We start from the raw sequence: 22,878 nt of genomic DNA, 5'->3' as shown, positions 1-22,878 counted from the left end.
CTTTTCTTAAGAGTTATATTCTAGGTACACGCAAGACTGCTGTTTGTTTTTGAAAAAAGTGAGCTCATGGTGTGAATATGGTGATTCGCTATTAAAGGACTGTTTTGTAATATTCATTAATTAGGTTTTTCTTCATTTCTGTGTAGAAAAAGTTGTTAATGGATCCTGAAATTTAGTTAACTGAATTGTGGACAGGTTTGGCGGCGTGAACAACAGTGAAGGCGAGCGTGAATACAAGTGATAAATTTGTCTCATCATTTTTTTTGTTTCATTTATTTCCGATATTAAGGCTAATTTTAATAGGTTTTCCTTAATTTCACTGTTGTCCTTACAATCTTACAACACTATAATATTAAAAACACGGGTCTGCTTGAAATGAAAGGTAACATGGATTGGACGGCACATCCTAAACAGTACCTTCAAAAATTGAAGGTTTTAGGTCAAAACTGTATCAGAACCTTGATCACGTCACTTTTCAGACGTGGCAGATCTTAAGTCAACTCATATGTACTGGTTTAACTCTTGAGTCTTAAGTTCTTGAGTTAAACCTGAAGTATTGACAAGTTTTGGTTAGTTTCAAGACTGGAAACATTACGTAATCAGCACCGAATTGTCAACTTAAAACGTGCATGTTTCCTCTAGAAACACTGATCAAGGAATGAAACGCTTTCCAAGAATGCGGCCGCCACAAAGGAACCCTCTTTCCTGCAAGATCATGCAAGACGGCCCTTCCCTTTAATTTTTTTTTAATTCTTGCAAAAAGACTATTACCAAACAATATCTCCCCAGATAAAAATTGGGTCTTGAATAGGGATGCTACCTTAAAGATAACCAAGAATCATGGTTGGTTATGAGTTCTGTTATTCACATTTACAAACGTTAGTTATTGGAAGTTCTTTTAGTTTAGGACTGATAGAGGGGACGAATTTCTTTAGTTTAGGACTGACTGATAGTCGAGTGGACGTCGAGTGGACGAAAGGGGTTTAAGCGTTTAATTTTTATCAATGATATTTTAAATAACATTCAAATTTGAATAAACAGATTTCGAAAAGCTGAAATCAAAAGTCAAAAACAGAGTCAGAAATTTGAGCGAACAGATCTAAATGGGCGCGAGTTTATACAAAACGACCTCAATTATTTCCCGAATATATTGTTAAACTTAACGTATTTCAATTCACAGAGAAGTTCTGACATCTTAAGGTAATTATTGCGACGTTAAACTCGAATTTTTACAGGTTAATTAGTTAAATTTTATATAAGTTTTAGAAATATTTTAGTTTTTGACACTACCAGTTCTCTTGCCACTACCCCCCACCCCCTCCCCCTCACATATAAAAGTGCCTTTCCTTAATTGGCGCTTAATAAGAAGGTCCCCCCCCCCCCCCTATTAGTAGAATTCCGTTAACTGTAGGTTTACAGTATCTTTGACCAGAGAGTTGGGAGGGAGCTGGAGAACAAAACTAATTCCTTAACTCCTAGCTCAAAATGACTACTAATAATTGATTATCGTTTTTTTTTACATTTTGATGCTAGACAATAAATACAATGGAGAATATCCAGCTATTTTCTACTAGACTATGCTTTCTTAATTATTGCAAAAAGGCGCATTCGTTTTTTCACGCTGTTATGAGCAAAAAGTTACTCTTAAAAAACAGTTCCAGAATAAGGCTCGTAAGTAATTCACGCTGAAAAAGTTCAGGTAAAAATAGCCTGATCTCTGTTCAGGTAAATGGGATTTTTCCATTAGCCACCCCCCCCCCCCCCAACGTGTGATTATGGTTGTATTGTAAAAATATGACACGTGCGATTGTTGGGTGCAAACAAAATTCACCCAATAATCTCGACGGGGTACGGGGGAGGGGGCGGGGTTGGAGTCAAAACGATCCCAAATATCTTATATATTACGTAGTTTACGTGACTCCGGTAACTCGGCGAGGAAATCTCAAATTCGCCGAGAACTGCGTAGGAGCTCAAGATATAAGTTAAGAATTTAATTTCGGATCTTTTCCGTTTGTGCCCCCCTAGCTTAAATGGTGCATTTTATTTGCACCCCAGACGCACGTGCCATATTTTCACATACTGATTTACTATGTAATGGCATGTGTTCTGTGACTGGGGGTGCATAAAGTACTAGGGGGGGGGGAGGGGGGGGGGGGGGAGGGGGGAGGCACACATGGAAAAGATCCGAATAATCGCGAACTTTACAAACTGCAAAGATCGCCACGATTACACGATCCATCACATAGTCAAAGTCGAGGTAAAGTTTTTCGTTGTTCCAGCAAGGGTCTTTCCAGAGAATGTTAAGACCGAGAATGGTATTTTCATGGGTTGAGAAAAAAAACCTTTTTATTAGTAGAGGAAATGATTCGTTTGGAATTTTGGGTCTTTCCTATTATAACCCCTCCCCCATGAAATTATAGCCCCCACCCATTACACCATGATTGGGGGGGGGGGGGGGGGGCTATAGGTTATCTGACCATTAAGCTGAGGGGTATAATGGGAAACATCCGGATTTTATTTGCATTTTTTTCTTTGCCTTATCAAGCATCCAAATGGCAATACCAAACATGCAATGTAACAGGCAATCAAACATAGACAACTGCCAGAAATTGTAAAACGTCTCAAGATATATTGGGATTAATTAGTTGTCGCAATTAGACAGTTTTGCATATTTGTTCGGCAGAATAGAACTCGTGAGAATAGAGCTTGTGCTATTTTCAGTCCATTTGATTACAAATATGTGAAATTTATGATAAAATATTGTGGCGCAGATCCTTGAATAAATAGCTGGTTTTTTATATTGTAACGTGCTATATGAGATAACATTTTTTGTAAATTGGGATCATAAAAAATCTGAATATTTCAAGTTTTTCCAAATTTTTGTGGTATTTTGTCACGAGATTGTGGGTCACGGGTTTGTAAAACCTAATCAATAAACAATTTTCATCAGATCCTTAGCAATCAATTACAGCAGATGAGAATCAAGGCTAGATTAAAGAAATGGACTACATTACATCATTTATAGTGAATACATTAATGACTATAATAAAAAAATCCGTGAAAAGATTAATTGTTCTCTGACTATATTTTACTAATAGGATGTCAATCTTCCCAGTTCCAGGTGCCAACGCTAAAATAGCTAAAAGTAAGAGTTGGGGTGAATGCAGTTAAAAGTTTTAACAATTGCAATTTTTAGCGCCGAATGAAAAACCATACATCGTACGTCAATTCAGAGCTAAAGATCATTATTAATAGCCGCGTCAGCTATAGATCATTATTAATTTCCAGGCGGCCATTATTGCAATCCTATTTTTTATCTTCTAGTTCTAGACTTTTGTTTCGTCTTACCCTGACGTCCACCCGGAATTGACTTTTGCAATGACTTCAGTCAATTCTACTGCTTTGCAGTTAAAATTTGTGTTTGTGACGTAACTTCTGCTTTTAGGTCAATTGCGTGACTTACCTCACTCAAAAAAATGACTTATTATGGAGCTTTAAATTTTTGAAGATTTACTAATTAAGGTCAAAAGTGGGCATCTAAATAGTGCCCAACTTATATGCCCTAATACCTGAGTAATAGAGCCTTGGGTTTTAATATCGCATATTAATTAAAAAAAATCCAATAGGGCTTTTTCCTTGTAGAGCAATTGTGTCGCATAAAAATGTCTGTGCGAATCTAACCCAAAAAGTCTAGTGGTCTATAAAAAACTGATGGTCGATATGTCAATCTTATTTCTTTAGTTGTTTCAATTCAGCCACAAGCGTCTATCGCGGCGACTTTCCGGCAATCTGCCGGGTATGTTCTGTAGCATTAGAAAGACTGAATGTATAACTCCAACCAATCAGAGACTGAGAAGATACTATTTTCATATAGAAAGCGCGTGCTACAATAAATCTAGCCAGTCTGTTAGTTTAGATACATCATGTGTATACACTTGATTTCGATGCTATACTGTATTACCACCGTACTAATGGAAATTGTCTTCTGTATCTTATTGAGTCGGTTAGTCTTAGAGAAATAGGTAAGCCTACTACGCGCGTAGAAATAAATTGCTCTAACTCTTTTTACTTTAAGGCTGTAAGTGGAGCCCACCTGGGGTCTGCATTAACTGGTGCGACCAGTGAGTTAACAAACTCTAATCGCAAAAAGAATTCACAGAAAACACACTATTCTCTTCTGAGAAAAAGACTTAGAGCTAATATATATATATATATATATATATATATATATATATATAACTTTCTACTCTTTTCACTCATAAAATTTAGAAAACGGGAAAGACAACCCCAGCAAATAATTAAGAAAATTAAGACAAAGATATTGGAATTAATAAAATGAGCCGTCACAATGGCCAAACGTCATCAAAATTGGATACAAATTCCGAAAAATTACAATTAGCTGTTCGTACCCAACAGCACAAACTTCTTGTGCACAAAATCTTTTCATTTAAGATCGCACAATATCAACACCAAGACGAAATGAACTTATTGCTAAACACATCAAAACGACCACCAAGACGAAATGAACTTACTGGTAAACACATCAAAACGACATAAAAACCACTATTTTGGGGTAGAGCAACAGCCGCTCCTCTTTATACCGGATAAAACTTCTCAAATCTCAAGAAGTGCTTTTCTCTCATATTTAATTGAAAATTAAGGAGCTCAATTCACAAAGGGCTCAATTCTCTTTATTTTTGATCACCTCACAGCCACTTATATTTCACTCATCTATGACACTTTATTTAATCCACTATAAGACACACTAATTGAATTTCTTAACGGAGTATGGACAGAAAAACAACCTTCTGACAGAGCTTGTATATTTAGAAAATCATCATTTGAAATTCTAAAATGCTTAGCGTCAACACTAAATACAGCAGCTTTACAGTCACAAAAAAGAGTTCACAAGATCGCTAGACAGTAAATTGAAGGTTTCACTCAACTTATAAAGACATACATAAGCTCTGCAAAAGATGCAGATTTATCTGAAGCAGAAATTTTAGACTATCTCACACTTCTATCTTGTTATATACACAGTTTTTGGAAAAACTTAGTGAGACGCATTTTTTCAGCACATAACTTATAGCAGAAATGAATCCACAATTGATGAGTAAACTACCAGAAACTCTACATTATATTTTTGATACAAATTGGTTTCCTGAAAAATTCATAACCATCACATAAGTACCATCGGAAATCACGCAAAAATAAAAAAAATGATCATAACAAAATTTAAGTAAAAAATCACAATCATCCGAAAACCAAGCAATCACTTTCACAAATATTTCAGAGAACACAAATACATCCCTCGAAGCATCACCAATACAGACGAAGGCGAAGATGGACACTATAATCCAATCACAACCGATGAAATCAACTTTAAACGAAAGCACAGAAACTGACTTTAATTCCACACTACTAGATGATGGAACACTTTTTTCATCCCATACGGTAAATACCATTTCACGAACTGATCTTGAAAATAATAATAACAAGATTAACAATAATAATCACGAGGTAATTAATGATACCTCAAATAACACAATTATTTATGAAAGTCACAGAAACAGACAACCTGTGATTTCAACCGAATTGATACAATGTTCAGATCCACTAAATACAACCCTTCCACTACTACCTAATATAAACACACTTTACCATGTTAACAGAGACAAAATTCAGTAAACTTTAACACTGAACCTGTCATTCTAAACACATCTACTCAATCAGCATCATTAAACTACCAAAACTTTCAATTAACCCTCAACAGTTAATAAACTTTGACAGACATTTTAATTCACAAAATACTCAGCAGACAACAAAGGCTCCAAATCATTACTATTTGAGAGCAGCATCTACGCAAACACCTTCATCAGTTGATGGACCAAATACACAGATGATATTCTTCTATTTAGGAGGCTCAGTACCCATGCAACAGTCTTTAAGACCGTTTGGCGAACCGACCCTACTTACACTACTGAAGTTTTTCTAAACGCTATAACAGCAAATATTGTCATGACAGAAGGACCTGAACAAACTGACTCACCACGTCACGTCGAATGGATTATCGAATGAATTGATATGATACAAACGGCTTTATTCGGCCCTGCACAACAATGATATTCAAATTTACCATTAGAAATAAAAAAGAACTGGTAAGAGTTTTGCCGAGAATTTCAAAAGACCTTCGATAACCAACAATTTCAAACACAAACAAAATTTCTCTTAGAAAGCATAACACTTGCCTCAGGAGCACAAATAAAAATACTAGCACGTCGAATTGAGCAAATGGCTAGGAAAACATATGCTAATAATGCTGCAGATATGAGAAATGCACAGATGAATGACGGATTTATTAAAGCATTAGATCCACAATTAGCTAGAATAGCTCTCAAAATGATTGCTAACCACAAATCAACAGCATTGGCATCACAAATTCCATTTGCACATCTAGTTGAGAAAATCCATCAAGAGGACATCAATAGAACGCATATAGATTGACATAAAATAAGCACAAATTCCTCTCTTCCCTGATCGGTAAATGATATATCTATGGATATAGAAAAACCACACAATAGATAATAGCCGCACTATGGAACAAGATACTGCTTAAGGGATCAACGTAGTACAACACAAGGGCTCAAATGATCCCAATTTTAAAGAGAAACAACTGTTTTTAACTTTTGCTAAAAATGTTCACAATGGGACACAGTATTTCCACTTGCTCCAAAAATAGGTACATAAAACCAATTTATAAAAACTGAATTTTCAAAAACAAAATGTTGATCGGACAATGAAAGGAAATTAAATTCTTCCAAATAAACATGTCATATCAAATAAAATGACTGGTAAGCCACTATCATTCCTTTATCGCTCACAAAGCAATAGTAGAGAAATTCAGAACACTTCTCGACATAGATTATTATCTAATAAATCTTCATTTTCCAATTCAAATCCATACTATTGAAACAGTAACATTAAACCGCAAAGTAGAATTGGTTCACCATACCCAAGACCACAGAAATTTCAGAAAAGCCAAATTATAATAATAATAAAAACATTTAATCTAGTAACACTAGACCACAATCATCTAACTATAACAGAAATGGAAATCAATCACGGGAACCATTTTTACGCAACCGCCTTCGAAATGTGCGAAATTACATTAATTCACTTTTAGACCAAGAACAAACGGACGACACAACGTCTAATACAGAGCAATTGGAAACGCAAAAATTTTCAGAGGAATAACTTTTAGAACTACAATTTAATGATTTACTCTTGGAGCTCAACCATGATACACAAAATGACGATTTCAACTGTCAAGAAGAATTTAATGCTCTCACAGACGAATACATGCTTTCCACATTATGTATAACTAACATTTGGGCACCACCACTCACAACCTTTACACAACAGACAGCGCATCACACAAAAACAAATTCCCCACCGCATCTTGAAATTGATTTCTTAATTGAATCGGGAGCTACACTTAACGTATTAAATAAAGATACTTGGAATGAAATTAAAGAATACCACTAAATGCAATTGAAAGCATCAACATCATCTGCTCTCTCAACAGCAAAAAATTCTAAAACACAGTCACACGGAACTAAAAAACTTACTCTTTCTCCAGACGTAACAGAACACAGAAATCATCAAAGCATTATTTTACGCTCACTTTCTACGTCTCGAACACTAAATTTAACATTCTAGGGACAACATTCCCAGAAGAATATGCAGATGCAAAAATCGTTGATGTCACACACTAGAGAATAAACATAATTATGAAGCAAAATTCATAAAAGTCTCTTCCACAAAAAACACCAGCATATTATTCACGATTTTTTTCCGTTGTCGGAGATCACTCACTGTTTCCTCAGCTTTTTGAACAGAGAACCTTAACCTATTCGCTCACGGCATACGAAAGTAAAAGCAAATATGCAAATGGAACTATAATATATAAATCCGATTTCTCATATATACCACTACGTAAAAATATGTTTTTTTTTCCATAATGGATATAAATAAACTTGAATATCCTTATCAATGCTTTTTACAAAAACTTATCCAAAATCTTTTAAACCACCCTCTAACACTTGTCATAAAATTAATTGGATATGCACATCAAGATACCTCACTTATAAATCTTCAAACCAGAAAAAGATTGCATCAATGAACTCTTTGAATTCATGGATGCCTATACATCAAATTACTCCACAGACGGTACATCAGAAACACTTAATAGACTATAATGCTTAACTTTGACTAAGCAACAGGAACGCGAATATAAAACAGAACAGAAAAATTTCCATATACCATTTGACACTTTTTTGTACACAGACACAGAGAAACATTTTCTTCAAATATTCAACTTTTAACACACCAAACTAATGCCAAAACATATTGAAAAATCAGCACAACTCTTAATCCAATATAAACATTGCTATGCCACGTCTAAATTTGATGTAAGGAAAATAAAGGTTGAATTAAACCTAACTATAAAAGCAACGACAGTATCAAAAAAGCAACATATTCCCTACTCGTATGCCCTTACAATTACAAGAACAAGTTCAACAGTTACTAGACATTTTGGCACGTTTTGACAACATTTCGCCCTTAAACACAGATTCCTTCACTACAGGAAACACATTCATTAATCCTGTACTTAAACTCAAAAAGGCAGAATCACTTAAAATTGTCCTCGATGCTCGTCAATTAAACACAATGATCGACACAACTAAACGTATTTGGCCAACAGAGACCATACAGATCATAATCACACGAATCAATGGACTGGTTTTCTCAATAGCCGATTTGAACAGTGCATATAATCAAATGCCACCAGATAAACCGTCACAACGGCTCACCAACTTTGTCAATGTCGGACAACAATACTATTTCAAACGCTTGTTTTATGGTGTTTCTATCAACCCAGCCGCCTTTTCATCTTTTATGAATAGCATATTCAAACCACTGATTCGAAAAAAAAGATTATCACAAAATCTTGACGATGTTTTTATTCAAGATACCACGGACACAATGATACACACGTGGGACCATTACCAAAAAAAACTCAAAAATGAAAACCTCAAAGCCACTCGGGACAAACCCTTCTTTTTCCTGGAATCAGTTAAATTCTTAGGACATCAAATACAAATTTATTACATACATCCTATAATATTCAGAATAGATGGATTTTTGAAACTACAACCACCAAAAAACAAAAAAAACACAAAACTACTCGGATTCCTCACTTGTATCTCAAAATATATTTCCAATCTCCAGTTTATTTTGAGACTTTTCTACCGTCAATTTAGAGATACAACAGATTTTAAATGGACCCCAAAACTGAAACAAACATTTGATAGAATAAAAAAAGAATTTACGGTTGGAACATTAAGCCTTGCAATTCGCTAATTCAGATAAACTCTTTTATATACTATGGGATGCCTCACACTATGGCATTGGAGCTGCACTTCTACAAAAGGAAAAACGGAACTGGTTTCTGCAAACTCTCGTTTATTTTCTAGAACAGAACTTAGACTTTCAACCATTCTTCGTGAATGTTCTGCAATAATCTATGCACTTTCCGAATATGAACTCCTCATACAAGGGTCACCACACCCTATTATTCTTTCCACTGACCACAAAAAAGGACTTTTACACTACGATAGACGTTTCCACGTTTTAAGTATAAAGGATACAAATCAGCTCTTATATCATATACAAGAGACACCATTGCCAAAAATATGTTTACAATTCTTTCTTTTTTTGACAATATTTCACACTGCACATTCACTTAATATTTTCGGCCATCCTGGTCGTTAGAAAGCCTATACTACAATGATGAAAAAATTTTACTTTCCATATATAAAAACATTGATAGCAATACCTACAAAAGATTGCTTGAGTTGCCAAACGAGCAAATCCATGCCAAACCTCTCAATGGCTCCACGACCGCCATTTTTAGAGGTTTCAAAATACTTCAATCACCGTATTTCAATGGACACAAAAAGTCCAATCTCTACGTATTCAGATGGGAACTCCTGCGTCTATGTTATAGTAGACGTATTTAAACATTACGTTGTTTTTCACCCATCTCCCGGAAATGATGCACCAATCTTTTAGTAACTGATAATGGAAATGAATACATCAACGGCGAATTTGCACACTTTTGCCATATATATGATGTACAATTAAAACCACGCACACCGTATGCACCATGGTCAAATAGATTAGTAGAAAATAGTCATCGACAATTAAACACATTTTTCCGCAGAGTTTTAGATTCACAATATGACACGTGGTCACAAAATATAAAAAATTTCCTTTTGCAGTTAAGTCACAAGTTAGAACCAATATGAATCTCTCACCATATGAAATTGTTTTTGGCATGAAACCGAAAGCCATTAATGTTTCATCCATCTTCCACTACATTTAGTTTTGAACATTGTAAAACTTCACAAAACTCATTATGTCATCCTTTTCCAAACCCTACACATACTGACCATAGCGGTGACCAACCACAAACAAAAAATTACAAAAAGAATTTTTTGCACATTGGTTCATAAATCGTGAAAAAATAAACTCTGATTTTTAAAATTAAGAAGGTAACTACTTAAATTCCCAGAAAAAACATTTACACACGTTCATTAGTCGTCGTTTTGGAAGGGCTCAACCACTGAAAATTAACACTAATGTTCTTGTTGTAAATAAAGCTCCTCCAATTGTAATTTCAAAAAAGATTTAACCACAAAAAAATGGACCTGCTAAAATAATTGATACCCCCACACAGGTAACATATAGACTAGAGGACTTTTCGGGAAAACAAATACCCCGCATTACAGTGCTATTGTCTCACATTACCCAAAAGAATTATTTGTTGAAGAAGAAAAGGAAAAATTTTTCCCAAAAAACTCTTTATTACGATAACAATATCAAAAACCGACTATCACACAGTTGAAATCCGTTTCGTTTAGTCTAGAAAGTTCGGGCATTCAATCAAATAGTGAACCATCCAACCACCATCTCATAGTTTATCTTAATGTCCCGAGACAAACTCGGAAAACTACAAAGCAAGAGATGCCGGTTTATGAAAACAACCGACCAAAAGACTAAAGAGTCTTTATACCACAGTCGAAAGTTTCCGCATAACAATCAACAAATTTCTAAAACACATAAGAACCACTTTTATAACACACAAAGTTACTTTTCTCGCTTTCATTAGCCGAACACAACTTGCATGACACTATAAATGCCCCGTAAATAGAATTCCACTAAAATATAATTCCTAGTTCTCTGTACACGAAACTGATAATTCGGGTAATTCTTTCACCCCTCTCCCCCTTAATACAATTACTTTCACTGAGAAAATTAACAAAGCTCCTCTACTAATCTAACAAAGCATACGGACTATCTTTCCACTTGCTACCCTAGCAGAACTACAAAAAACCATCCATCAGGAAATGAAAAAGAGGAGAATACAGGCCATTCACCAGAACTATACAGGAAATTAAATTAGATAAAAAGGAATTTAGTAGCCGACCCACAGATCGGTCTGGGAATAATTCACCATTCTAATAACAAGAATTGACTCGGTAAATTTTTTTCCCAAAGAAAGGTCGTGGCTAGGCCAAATCGGATCGTCTACTTTCAGTTCACAGTCTTTCACTCTTGCAACTCAGTTGTTCATCTTTCTTTGAAAAGCTTCACTACTTCTCAAATCTTCTCTTAACAACTATTTCAGCTCTCTTCTACACTTTTCTCTCAATCATCTTCTCACATTTTCTCAAATTTTTCAATCTCCTTTTCTCAGTTTCCATATAAAAACAAATCTTTAACTTGGATATTTCCTCAATTCCCTTTTTTTCTCTAAGCTACAAGAACTGTCTCACAGTACAGTTCTAACAATCAGTTTGCACTTTCCTCAATACAATATGAAGAAATTTTCTTGATTCAATCAGTTCACAGCAGCACAAAATAGACTCAGATCGCAGCAGCTCTCTCCCAATCTCTAACTTTTACTCTCACAGCACTGAAAATTTAACTCGACTTCGCAAAACAGACAGGTATGCAAATTTCTTCATAAGCTTGAAGTATTGTTTCACAGAACCCAATACGCTGATACTTTTCGATACTTTCAAAGTATCAAAACAAAACAGATTCGTTTTCATGATATTTTCCATAATTAAGACCACGTTTTATATTCACACACTTGCCGTGAGTAAGTCTTTTATATAAAAGAGATTAACGATGAACATATTGCTTTTTTCTAACTTCCAATTTTCCCACCAAAAGCAACACCGAAATTATCTGAATTTCTATAAAATGATATTTTATATACCATAAATCTAGACTCTGTTCCAGCCTTTTACGAAATTAAGCAGATTAGGGAACTTCTTAAAATGGATGAACAATACCAACAACACACAAAAAAACATTGAATATCCACGTATTTTTTTTCTGTTCCTAAGAAGGATTATACAATTGAAGAACTCTTAACAGTTTTTCTGCTGATATTTTAGTCTCATCTATCAACACAATGTCCACCCACCAAAATCACCCTTCGCAGCAATCTGAGTTAGTATACCTACTTTAAACTTACTCATAGTTGTAATTCCATTTACTACTCACTATAAGATATTCTACTGCGATCACTGCCCCACAATGGGCCAACTATTAAATTCACAATTGCGTACTCTTGTCAAAAATCCAACACTAACCCAAGTGCTCTCCGGTCTAAGAGTCACTATATTGCTGATACAGTGACGTCACCAAACAACCCAACCCCAAAAAAGCATCATTTAAACTCTTTATTAAAAAACACAAGCAAATGAGACCGAAGAATACCCATACTCAGCCATTACTACTGCCAAATCTATTGTTCGAACTTGCCCTACTGGACACTCCCCCACCTTACCCCACAATCAATAATCCCATACCCACCTATCAGAGTCAAGTCCATATACACCAAGCGCAAGCACAACCACAACAACAGCAACAACAAAAAAATACCCTAGACTTATTGCCGTACTCAGGCTTTATTAGAAACGCACTATTACAACCTGAGTTACTCAACAACTCGAACACACCACATTTTTCTACTCAACCAATTAACTTTGCTAGCACAAACAGGACAAGTAGTTACGAATTGCCATAGCCAATCCACGCTGTTTCTAATATAGACGATATACCCTAAGATTTTTTCTGACACTTCTGACACTTCCGTTTCTGATCCACTTAATTCTCAATTTTCTTCACTAACTCCGTCACAAATTGCAAGCAACCCCTTTAATCCACCACAAGGACCTGTAACTAATATTAAACGATCACTCTCACAAGCTCACTGGAATCACTCTCTAAAATAGTCAATTCATCACCTTCCTTTCAAAGTTCACTACAGCTAAGTTTTCACGGTACACCACCTATAATCAGACTAAGTTCAAACTCACCCACCCCGACCCACTCCAACACTCTTATCACTGTGTGGGAAAACAACCAGACACAACTAGAACTTTTCAGAATTTATCACTAAAATTTGACCCATAATCTGCAGTTTCCCCACCCACCCTTTTCGGAGATCATAATAACGGCGAAAAATTAAATGCTTGGTCAAAGCAAAAAATCAACAAGTCAAACAAAATTACACCAGTACAACAACAAAGAGCACACGATTTACTCAATGAATCTAAAATCAGTTTCCCTGATGAGATTGCAGTTGAACACGACAAACTATTCTTTCACCCACAAGCCCCTGCTCCATCTGTTTTCAGAGTAAATACGAACCCATCACCATTTATTTGTCCGGAAATACACTATAAGTTTGACAGACACACAAAACAGACTGCAGGATTCTTTTTTTTTTGAATCCTCATTCTGGACTATCTTACAAATGTCCATTGCAAATTTAATAATACTCTTGATTATTTATTCTTTTCACACCTACTACCCATAATACAACCATTTAAAGTTCACAATCGAAAAATTTCCACTCCTAAGTCAGGAGTTCGAGATTTAATGGTAACTCATTATGATTGCTCCCCAAAGCATTTCAGAAGTATGCAGTATTATAAGCCCAATAAGATTGGCAAATGTAAGATCAAACCGGAAGACGTTCAAATTCTCCCTGCCCTAGTATCCATCTTCTCACAGATTTTACCACGTCAAGTATGCGCATACGCAATACAAACAAAACTAAGCTACCAAGAAAGTTTTTGCCAAAAAGTCTCAATTAAGAGAGGCTCCTCGTGATCACGATAATTGGTCTGTTAACAAAATGGAAAGACCTTTCTTTCCTCAGAATTTGAAGCTCGTAGAGAACTTGCACGCCTTGGTTTCGTAAATAAACATCACTAAAACCCACAGATCATACAGCTTTACATACTTAATGACCCACGCTGGCAAGCTAATATAGAAGCCAATTAAGGCCCTTTTTAAATTGATCACTGTCACCCTTTCGCTTTCCAACACGAAAGCATGGTATGTAATCAACGGGACAACGAATGGATCCCAAATGCCACAAAAAATTCCTTCTGTCCCGAGAAAACCCAGAACACGATTATCACACACTAGGATGGTCACACCAATTAACTAACACCAAGCTCAGTTTTGATGTAAAATCAGAAAGCATTTATTATGGTAAAACACGTACTAAACGTGATTTAAAATGGGGTTACTGTCTCCTAAACCCCGCTATTAAAGCAACAGTCATTTGTGAACCAAATAAACCCTGCCGCGTGTTTATGTTGGTAGATCTCACGGACTAATGATCGAATTTCAGAAACGCTATTTTATCTAAACAACCGCAGATAAGGAAATTAATACTGGACACCAACACAACGCATATATGTACGATAGTGATAACCGTCTTTATGATGAATCGGCAATTTCTTGTTTAGAAGTACTCAATAAACCTATTCATAAATTTAATGAGGATTGCCCTTATTACGCTACACAATATCAAGATATATTTGTACAATTTCACGAAATTTTTTTGAATTTTGTCACAGGTAAAGCATCGCAAGAGCTTAAGCATGTCCAGCAAATCATCGCAAATAAGTCAGCTTTTCCCACTCTTTTTACTAAAGCAGAAATCTGTAACGGATACGTAATTCCGCAAGAATCAACAGTAAATCCGAAATATACCAACTTTTTAGAAAGCAAAATTGGTTTGGTGCTGTACACACTAATATACAGATCGACGCGCGAAACTCAATAATATGATTAGACGAGTATTATATAAAATGGATCACACAATTCTATCTATATACAAGAAACTTTGTGATCTTGATCGCGATTTAAAACAGCCGGCTTTTTATCTTACTAACACCAAAATTTCACAAGTAGGATATATCATCAAAGGACAGCGAACTACATCCGCCACACTAAAAAATTCTAACGTTCTTTCACTCTTTCAAAGTAAAACTGTTTCATCGCCAAAATATGTTTTAAAGACCAGTGCTTCGAAAGAATTCCAATATTCTATTAGAGTAAACTTCATTTTGTAGATCAAGTAACACGCAAAACATTCCCTTGCTCAATTGAAGCACCATGGAAAACCGTCAATTTTGATCATCAAATATCACTAGATGCAGATGGCGATGAGTCATATGGCTTAACGCTTTGCCCAATTAAACCGCAAAATCCAGTTAAATTTTTAACGCCAGATGAAGCTGAAAGCCGCTTCACCCACGCGGACTTCACTGCACAGCAACTTGGCATACATAGTCAAAGAGTTTGGACTAATTCAATCGATAAAATGTAACTTAATCAATAAGTAGATTGCGCCGCCGAAATATTTGAATGAGCACAAGCTGTTAATTTTGCAGACCTTGCACAACAAGCACAACTACAAGCACAATTTTTACAACAAGAAAGTTAAAATACCATTTACTTCTACAAAATTTTTTTTAACGGAACACCCTAACAAACCTAAACGCTCACGTACGATATCAGTTTCTAAAGACTCTTTGGAGATGATCCTGAATATCATGAAATTCCGGAAGAACTCATACTAAATTTACAAAGTACTCGAATATGACACCTTCTTGTTTTAGTGACATCACAGCTGTCAACCCCGGTCCCCAAGATGGAGGTTCATCTATCCCTCCAAATGTCGACCCCACAGCATACGACTTCATCATGCTTGATGTCGATGATAGGCTACCTTGACCACTGGCACCTTTGGTACTGCCTCCTCCAGTGCCAAAGCCAGTGTACAAAATGCAGACGCCGGTCGTTTTCACGATAGCCCAGGACTCCCCACAGCCACAGTCTGTGAACTCGGCCAATTATGCTAGGGTAAACCTACAGCCTTCAACCGCTAAATCCTCTTCGTCATCAGGAGAACTACTTCTATATACAAGGAGCGACACAAGCTCACCTACTGCACCAACAGGACAGGATCAATGAGTTTGTCACAAGAACTCTTACTCCATGGACAACAGCCGGTGCCACAGCCACCGCATTCATTCATCTTGGCGCCACAGCCGACACAATTGGTGCCACAGCCACTAACCCCACCCTAACACAGCTCTTGGGCTGACCAAGATGCTGCCGAACAATCGGGTCACTCAACGCCCGAAACAGTAGTCCCCAACTGCGCCTACTCCGGCAGGATTCGCGGCCCCCGCTCGCCTTTACAACCAATCACCTCTCATCCGCCTTTGATGCGAACAACCCTGTCAGAGTCCACCAGCATCGACAAGCCGAGGTATGGGGTACAGTCCCTCCACCCCTACCTCAACAACAATTCCCTCAACCACCTCCTTATGGTCGACCAACCTCGACTGACAACTAACCTTGCACGGATCCTTCACGAAAGAGACGCCTCAGGGCTATGGCACACGAGATTTACCCTGCGCGCTTATCGCTGATCGAGGCCTCACAGTCGCCAGCTCGGTTTATAGCCAGCTCACCACAAAACTCACAGCCCTCGTCCTCGAAAGCAAAGGTAAACCCCATCACTCTCACAAAAGGACTGTTACATAGAGCGCCTGGCCCGATTTTTCTATTTCACCAGTTCACGAAGTTTCTGGGCATAAACACGGTCCACGGTTTTCATGTCCCAGAACGAATCAACTATATCTCTACACCGCCTTATCACACATTAAAATTCTTGTTCATTGGGACAACTCAAGAATGAGTATGTGAGTGAAGGACGGAATAAGGCCCTCCCACTAGAGTGCCATCATTTCCCCATCAAACCACGCTTCACGGAGACATTCTGACATCTCTCTAAATACTTCTTCGCTCTTACTGACCGCCAGAATGATTATCTCAACAATATGTTCACAAGAGATTTTGTCCTTTATCATATTTACTAGAATTACGACCCCTTGTACCTACAGTTTGGTTTTTTTGCATCCCACACAAATGGATATGAATAACCAGAACCGCAAAGTCAATCGGATCGAAAAGTTACACACCATCCACAACTACCTTTTTGTGCTTCCACAGAACGAATCCCCTGTTTCACATTAGTTCAGGCCTTCAATATGCGGACACAAAGCTCAATTCACCCTACTACATGAATTACAGCTACAACATAAACTGCACTTGTGAAGGCACCGTCCGTAATGTTGACCCAATAAAGAAATATTCTTTGTTTTCGCTACTCTATACGAAAGCTCACAGACCAATACTTGTCCCCATTGAATACCTCCAGTGTGTAGAGTTAGGTGACACAAAGTGTATGTGTGGGCACACTTTTAATTTCCTCTACAGGGACTGGATGTTGGACAAACTGGCGAATCGAGAACCGACACCAGAAGGCACACAGATCTTCAATCACCTCCTGGCGTTGCAATCCAACTGCAACAGTAAGTTATATCCCCGTGCGCTAGCCGCTTGTCTCGCACGAGAAAAAGAATTTCTAGAAATCTTCAGGGATACTGAAAATTGGGCTTCTGACATAGAATTCATATTCCGGACGTAGGTCACCGTCCTACCACATTGGGCTCACAGACCCACAATTGCACATACTCACTTTTCTGTAAAACTCCGAACTCTCCGTTATTTTTTCTTTTCTTTCTATTCCTTTGTGTTTATTTTTCTTTCTTTAATTATTTTGTTCTTTTTTTCTGTGCCACAATTGAAGATTAAGATCAGTTTTTTCCTTCGTTTCTCCGGTCGGAAATTACTCAGCAGGCCCTAAACTTCATTGAAAGCTTAAGAGAATAATTAGCTCAAACAGTAGATAAAAGATGGATTTCCACCGGAAAGTAATCTGGTAAATCTGATCGGTAAAAACCTTTACTCGATGGAGATAAACAGAAATCTCCTTGTACAACCAGACAGAGAATAAAGACTACAAGCACTCCTCCAACTGTGAACAAATCCTCACTACAGGACACAGAGAGACAGTTGGGTACATTGACAAGACTGACGTTACTGGCCAGCACACCATGTAACTAGCACTTCTACTGACTCCACAATTGAAGTGGATTACTTACTGACGACACTAGTCAACACTCGACTGACCGGGACTTCAGGCGACGGCACATGTCAAAACTCCACCTTGACAACAACACGACTCTCCACTCACTTCACTAAACAACGAAGATAACGCATCCAACGTATTTCTGCTACAATTTGCAAATTCGGATTTAAAATTCTTAACCCCGGATGGATGTAGTAGTAGAAATACTGGATGCATACCTCCAACCAATCAGAGACTGAGAAGACACTATTTTCATATATAAATCGCGTGCTACACTAATTCTAGTCAGTCTGTTAGTTTAGATACACCATGTGTATACACTTGACTTCGGTGCTATACTGTATTACCACCGTACTAATAGAAGTATATCATCTGTGTCTTTTTGAATCGGTTTGTCTTAGAGAAAGAGGTAAGCCTACTTCGCGCGTAGAAATAAATGGCCCTAGCTTTTTATACCTTAAGGCTGTAAAAGGAGCCCCCCTCGGGTCTGCATTAGCTGGTGCGACTAGTGAGTTAACAAACTCTAATCGTAAAAAGAATCCACACAAAACACACTATTCTCTTCTGAGAAAAAGACTTAGAGCTAGTATATATAACTTTATACTCTTTTCACTCATAAAATTTAGAAAACGGGAAAGACAACCCCAGCAAATAATTAAGAAAATTAAGACAAAGATATTGGAATTAATAAAATGAGCCGTCACACTGGCCAAACGTCATCAAAATTGGATAAAAATTCCGAAGAATTACAATTAGCTGTTCGTAGACAACAGCACACAACAGCACACACCGGTTTTTAGCGTTGATTTTGTTCTCAGTTTGTGTTGGTAGCAGTGGATAACTTTTATAACGCTTATAACGACTTAGTTCTAAGACGAATTTTTCTTAGAGTTGATTCCTGAGTGTTTGAATTATGTTTGTTTTTGTATATTGTACTGGCTTAAGAGTAAGATTTAAACTCAACTCAACCTGCTATCAATTTTTACCAGATCTTTACCATATACCTGCAGCAGGTTCAGCACACGGGTCCCGTGGAATCTGCAATAAAATTTTATGCAAAAGTTTTAACAATTAGTTTGCCAAGACATTTTTACATGGGTCGTTGAATTTCACCCTATTCAGTGCTAATATGCCACTTGATTGATAGCAATTTTTACATTTTTCTCCTACTTAAGTCTTTGAATTTGGTCTCAAGGAATTGCTACTCAAGTCCGTGCAATAAAATTATAGGCTGTAGCCTAAAAGTTATAATTGTATTTTAATTATTGAATTGAATCTAAACGTTTCCACAAAATAATTAGTCCTCCAAATTTACTGAAAACGTGCATAGTTGTCCCCGATTAATTGAAAAATGAACGTTCGGTTAAATTTATATAAACATGGTTAAATTAAGTTTTTTTCCTTAACTCGTGTTAGGGTAAAGTTATGGTAAAGTTACTTTATTTTTTTACTTTAACTTTTACAGCGATTATAATTACGTGCTCACTCAAAATGGTTTTGTTCCCACAAAATGCAAACTTTATGGAAATTTGCTTTTTCGACCAGGTGGCTTTGGATATTGGCCACGTGATGCGTAGTCAATGAAATCTTGGACTAAAAAGTCAATAATGTATAACAACACTCCACCCCCCCCCCCCCCCGCTGAAATTACCCGGGTCGAGGTTTGGCGGTGAATTATCGTAAGAAATGCGGTGAAATGCGGTGAAAAAAAGTAACTTTTACCGCGTATTTCTTACATCTTTTTGCGGTGAATCGAAGTGAAATTATTTATTTTCACCGCATTCTCAGTATTCTTATAAAAATGAATAAAAATGAATCTTCCCTACTCGGGTTCGAACCTCGGTCCTCCACTTCAAAAAATGCGATTTGTATTTACATATTTAGACATTGGTGAGGAGACAATCATCAGTACGAAATGGCGTCTGGCTGTGCAAAGACGCTATTGATAGTGGCCATTGTGTTTTCTGGTCTGACAATTCTCTGTGCCCTACTTGCTGAAGTGGACGTTATCTTTGTGAGGTACAGCAAGGGTGCCAGTGAGAGCAGGTGTGGCTGCGGGTTCTGGAACGAGTGCTATAATGAACCCAATAACGACAAGTGCAAGGCCCTTAAAGGTATATAACACAGTTTACAATTTTAGGATTTTTAGACAAAATGAAAAATAGGATTATTGCTGTTATAAGTGGTAGATTTGAGCGTCTTCAAAGTGGGACAATTTGATCATTTCTCTTTGTATTTTTCTCATGAAAGTTTTTTCTTGAATAAAATTAATTGTGCGTCTTTTACTTTCTTACTTCTGTTTCAACCACAGAAAAAACTGCAAAATTTGTACCCGGACCTAGTTCGGATTGAAAATCAGCCCTGAACCATTAAAAATTGCAAAATGGTTTTCTCTTTCGATTATGATCAGGTCCCACTTTAAAATTTACAGTCTGAATTTTTCTACTTAATGAGTCATCAGCCTGAGCAAACAATTTTACCATTTCTGGTGCTCATCTGGGCAAAAAAAATCTACGACTGTTCTGCAAATTAGCATGAACAAACGCCGCCTGTGTTTATTCTGGTCGTAATTACTCGCTTTTTTGTCTGAACCCGCTCTCTCAAGTGGCAATGAAATTTTCTCGCTATCGCTCTTTCTCTCTCTCTCTCTCTCTCTCTCTCTCGCTCGCTCTCTCTATCTCCCTATCCCTACAAGCATGCTTTAGGTGAAGAAACCATGTTTTAACAAGTGAATTATAAATGATATACAAAATAAGTTATAATAAATGATCTACATTTTAACAAGTTGGATATAAACGATCTACATGATCTACATAATTAAAAATACGATGATCAGGTTCAAAACAATGAAGATTGAAGTTCAGTAATCATTCTCAAAACAATCAAATTTTTATCGCCCAATTTCTGATTAAAAGTTCTTCTCTGAGTACCTGACCCGATCATGAAGAGAGGGCATCGTTCCATGTTTCTTTCCCCAAGTTTACATCCAATACATGGAGATTGGTCTTCCTCCGCCGGTCTCCACCGACCTCAACCGACCTCCACCAATTTCCACCCACCTCAACCGGCCTCCACCGACCTCCACCGACCTCCAACGATCTCCACCGATCTCGACCGGCCTCCACCAACCTCCACCGCTTCCACCCCAAACATGTAAATGCACTAACATATGGTTTAGTTGGAGCTAGAATAGCTTTTGAGGGTATCGTTTTTTATAATACTCATTTGTGTGATCGAGTTGTTCGAAATGTTCATGATTTTCTATGTTCTTTGAATGAACAGTCTGATGATAAAAGAATTGTGAAACATTCTGTGCAGTGTTGGACAAAAATGTAATTGAGGCTGCGAAAAATAATGACAGACATAGATGTTCCTTAATGGAGTCTGGGCAGACTGGCAATTGTTTTTACTTTTCTATTTGTCTGATGCAGTATTGGTTACTATTGAATGTCAATTGTAGAGCGCTGAAACGCACTGCGGCTAAAGTCCGGGTAAACACATATATTCTGTCCGTTTCCTTGAATAAGATAATCATACGAGAAATTTTTTCTCATGTGAAATTACACGAAAAATCGTATGTTCATCGTTTCCTGGCAAAAAATTGTGGCCTTGTATAAGAATCAAAATTTTTGTGTTATAACTCAAAGAGAGAGAGAGAGTGAATGACGTCATGTGGTGACCAAACTCATATAGCAAGTGCTGGCCTTTAATAACCATAGAAAGGTCCACATACGGTTCGAGGACATTAAAAATAATGTATTACTGTAAAAGAAATGCTAACAATAGTTTGTGGCCGAAAATATGATGACAAAAGTTTTTATATAGTTTGTGCCATAAAAATAGATAATCGTATATGATACTTTACTAACCCTGCTGGAACACCAACTACAGAACAATGATATACAAGAACCCATTGCCAAATTGTCAATAACAACAAGTCAATATTCGGAAACTAAATCCGTCTTGCTCATTTTTACTCAATTTTTTCCCAATTTTACGATGAGTGGAAATTGATGCCAAAAAGCCAATTAAGCTCAGAAATCCTTCAAACTGAGTTTTATCCGTCACAACTTTTCACCATGCAGGTCTTTGGGGCTGGCGTACAGCAAAAAGACAATATTATTCACTTCCTTCATGCAATAAGTACTCATTACCACGCATCACCTTTCTCCCAAGTTGAAGATTCTAGTAACTAAGATACTGTCAATTAGACAGAAATGACAAAAAACCTAATCGGAAAAAAAAGATGAAATGCCTCTCTCGTTTCTAATTCAGGATTGAAAAGACAAATAGCAAAAAACAAATAGCAAAAGTCCATATCTTTTTTCAAAAAATCAATGAAATGTTTGGATTGAGTCTGCTGAAGTAATAACTGATAGAGTTTCGGAAAAATCTTTTTAGGGTACTTAAAAACTGAAAACTGAATTTGAATT

General features: G+C 36.8%; 2 protein-coding genes across 2 annotated transcripts in view; both read left to right on the top strand.

Moving 5' to 3' along the window:
* The window catches only part of LOC142352206 (uncharacterized), a 354,267-nt gene that overhangs the window by 114,572 nt on the left and 216,817 nt on the right, over nucleotides 1–22,878 (top strand). The window lies entirely within an intron of this gene.
* LOC142352517 (uncharacterized) overlaps nucleotides 21,439–22,878 on the top strand; it is an 18,503-nt gene continuing 17,063 nt past the window's right edge. The window contains exon 1 of the mRNA XM_075404870.1: nucleotides 21,439–21,598. Within this exon, the coding sequence (XP_075260985.1) occupies nucleotides 21,439–21,598 (160 nt within the window). The remainder of the gene's footprint in view (nucleotides 21,599–22,878) is intronic.

The sequence above is a fragment of the Convolutriloba macropyga genome, chromosome 1 (assembly GCF_964194025.1).
Source record: "Convolutriloba macropyga chromosome 1, txConMacr16.3, whole genome shotgun sequence".
Lineage (NCBI taxonomy): Eukaryota > Metazoa > Xenacoelomorpha > Acoela > Convolutidae > Convolutriloba > Convolutriloba macropyga.
Note: the sequence above shows the minus strand (reverse complement) of the source record. Positions and strands in the feature narration are given on the sequence as shown.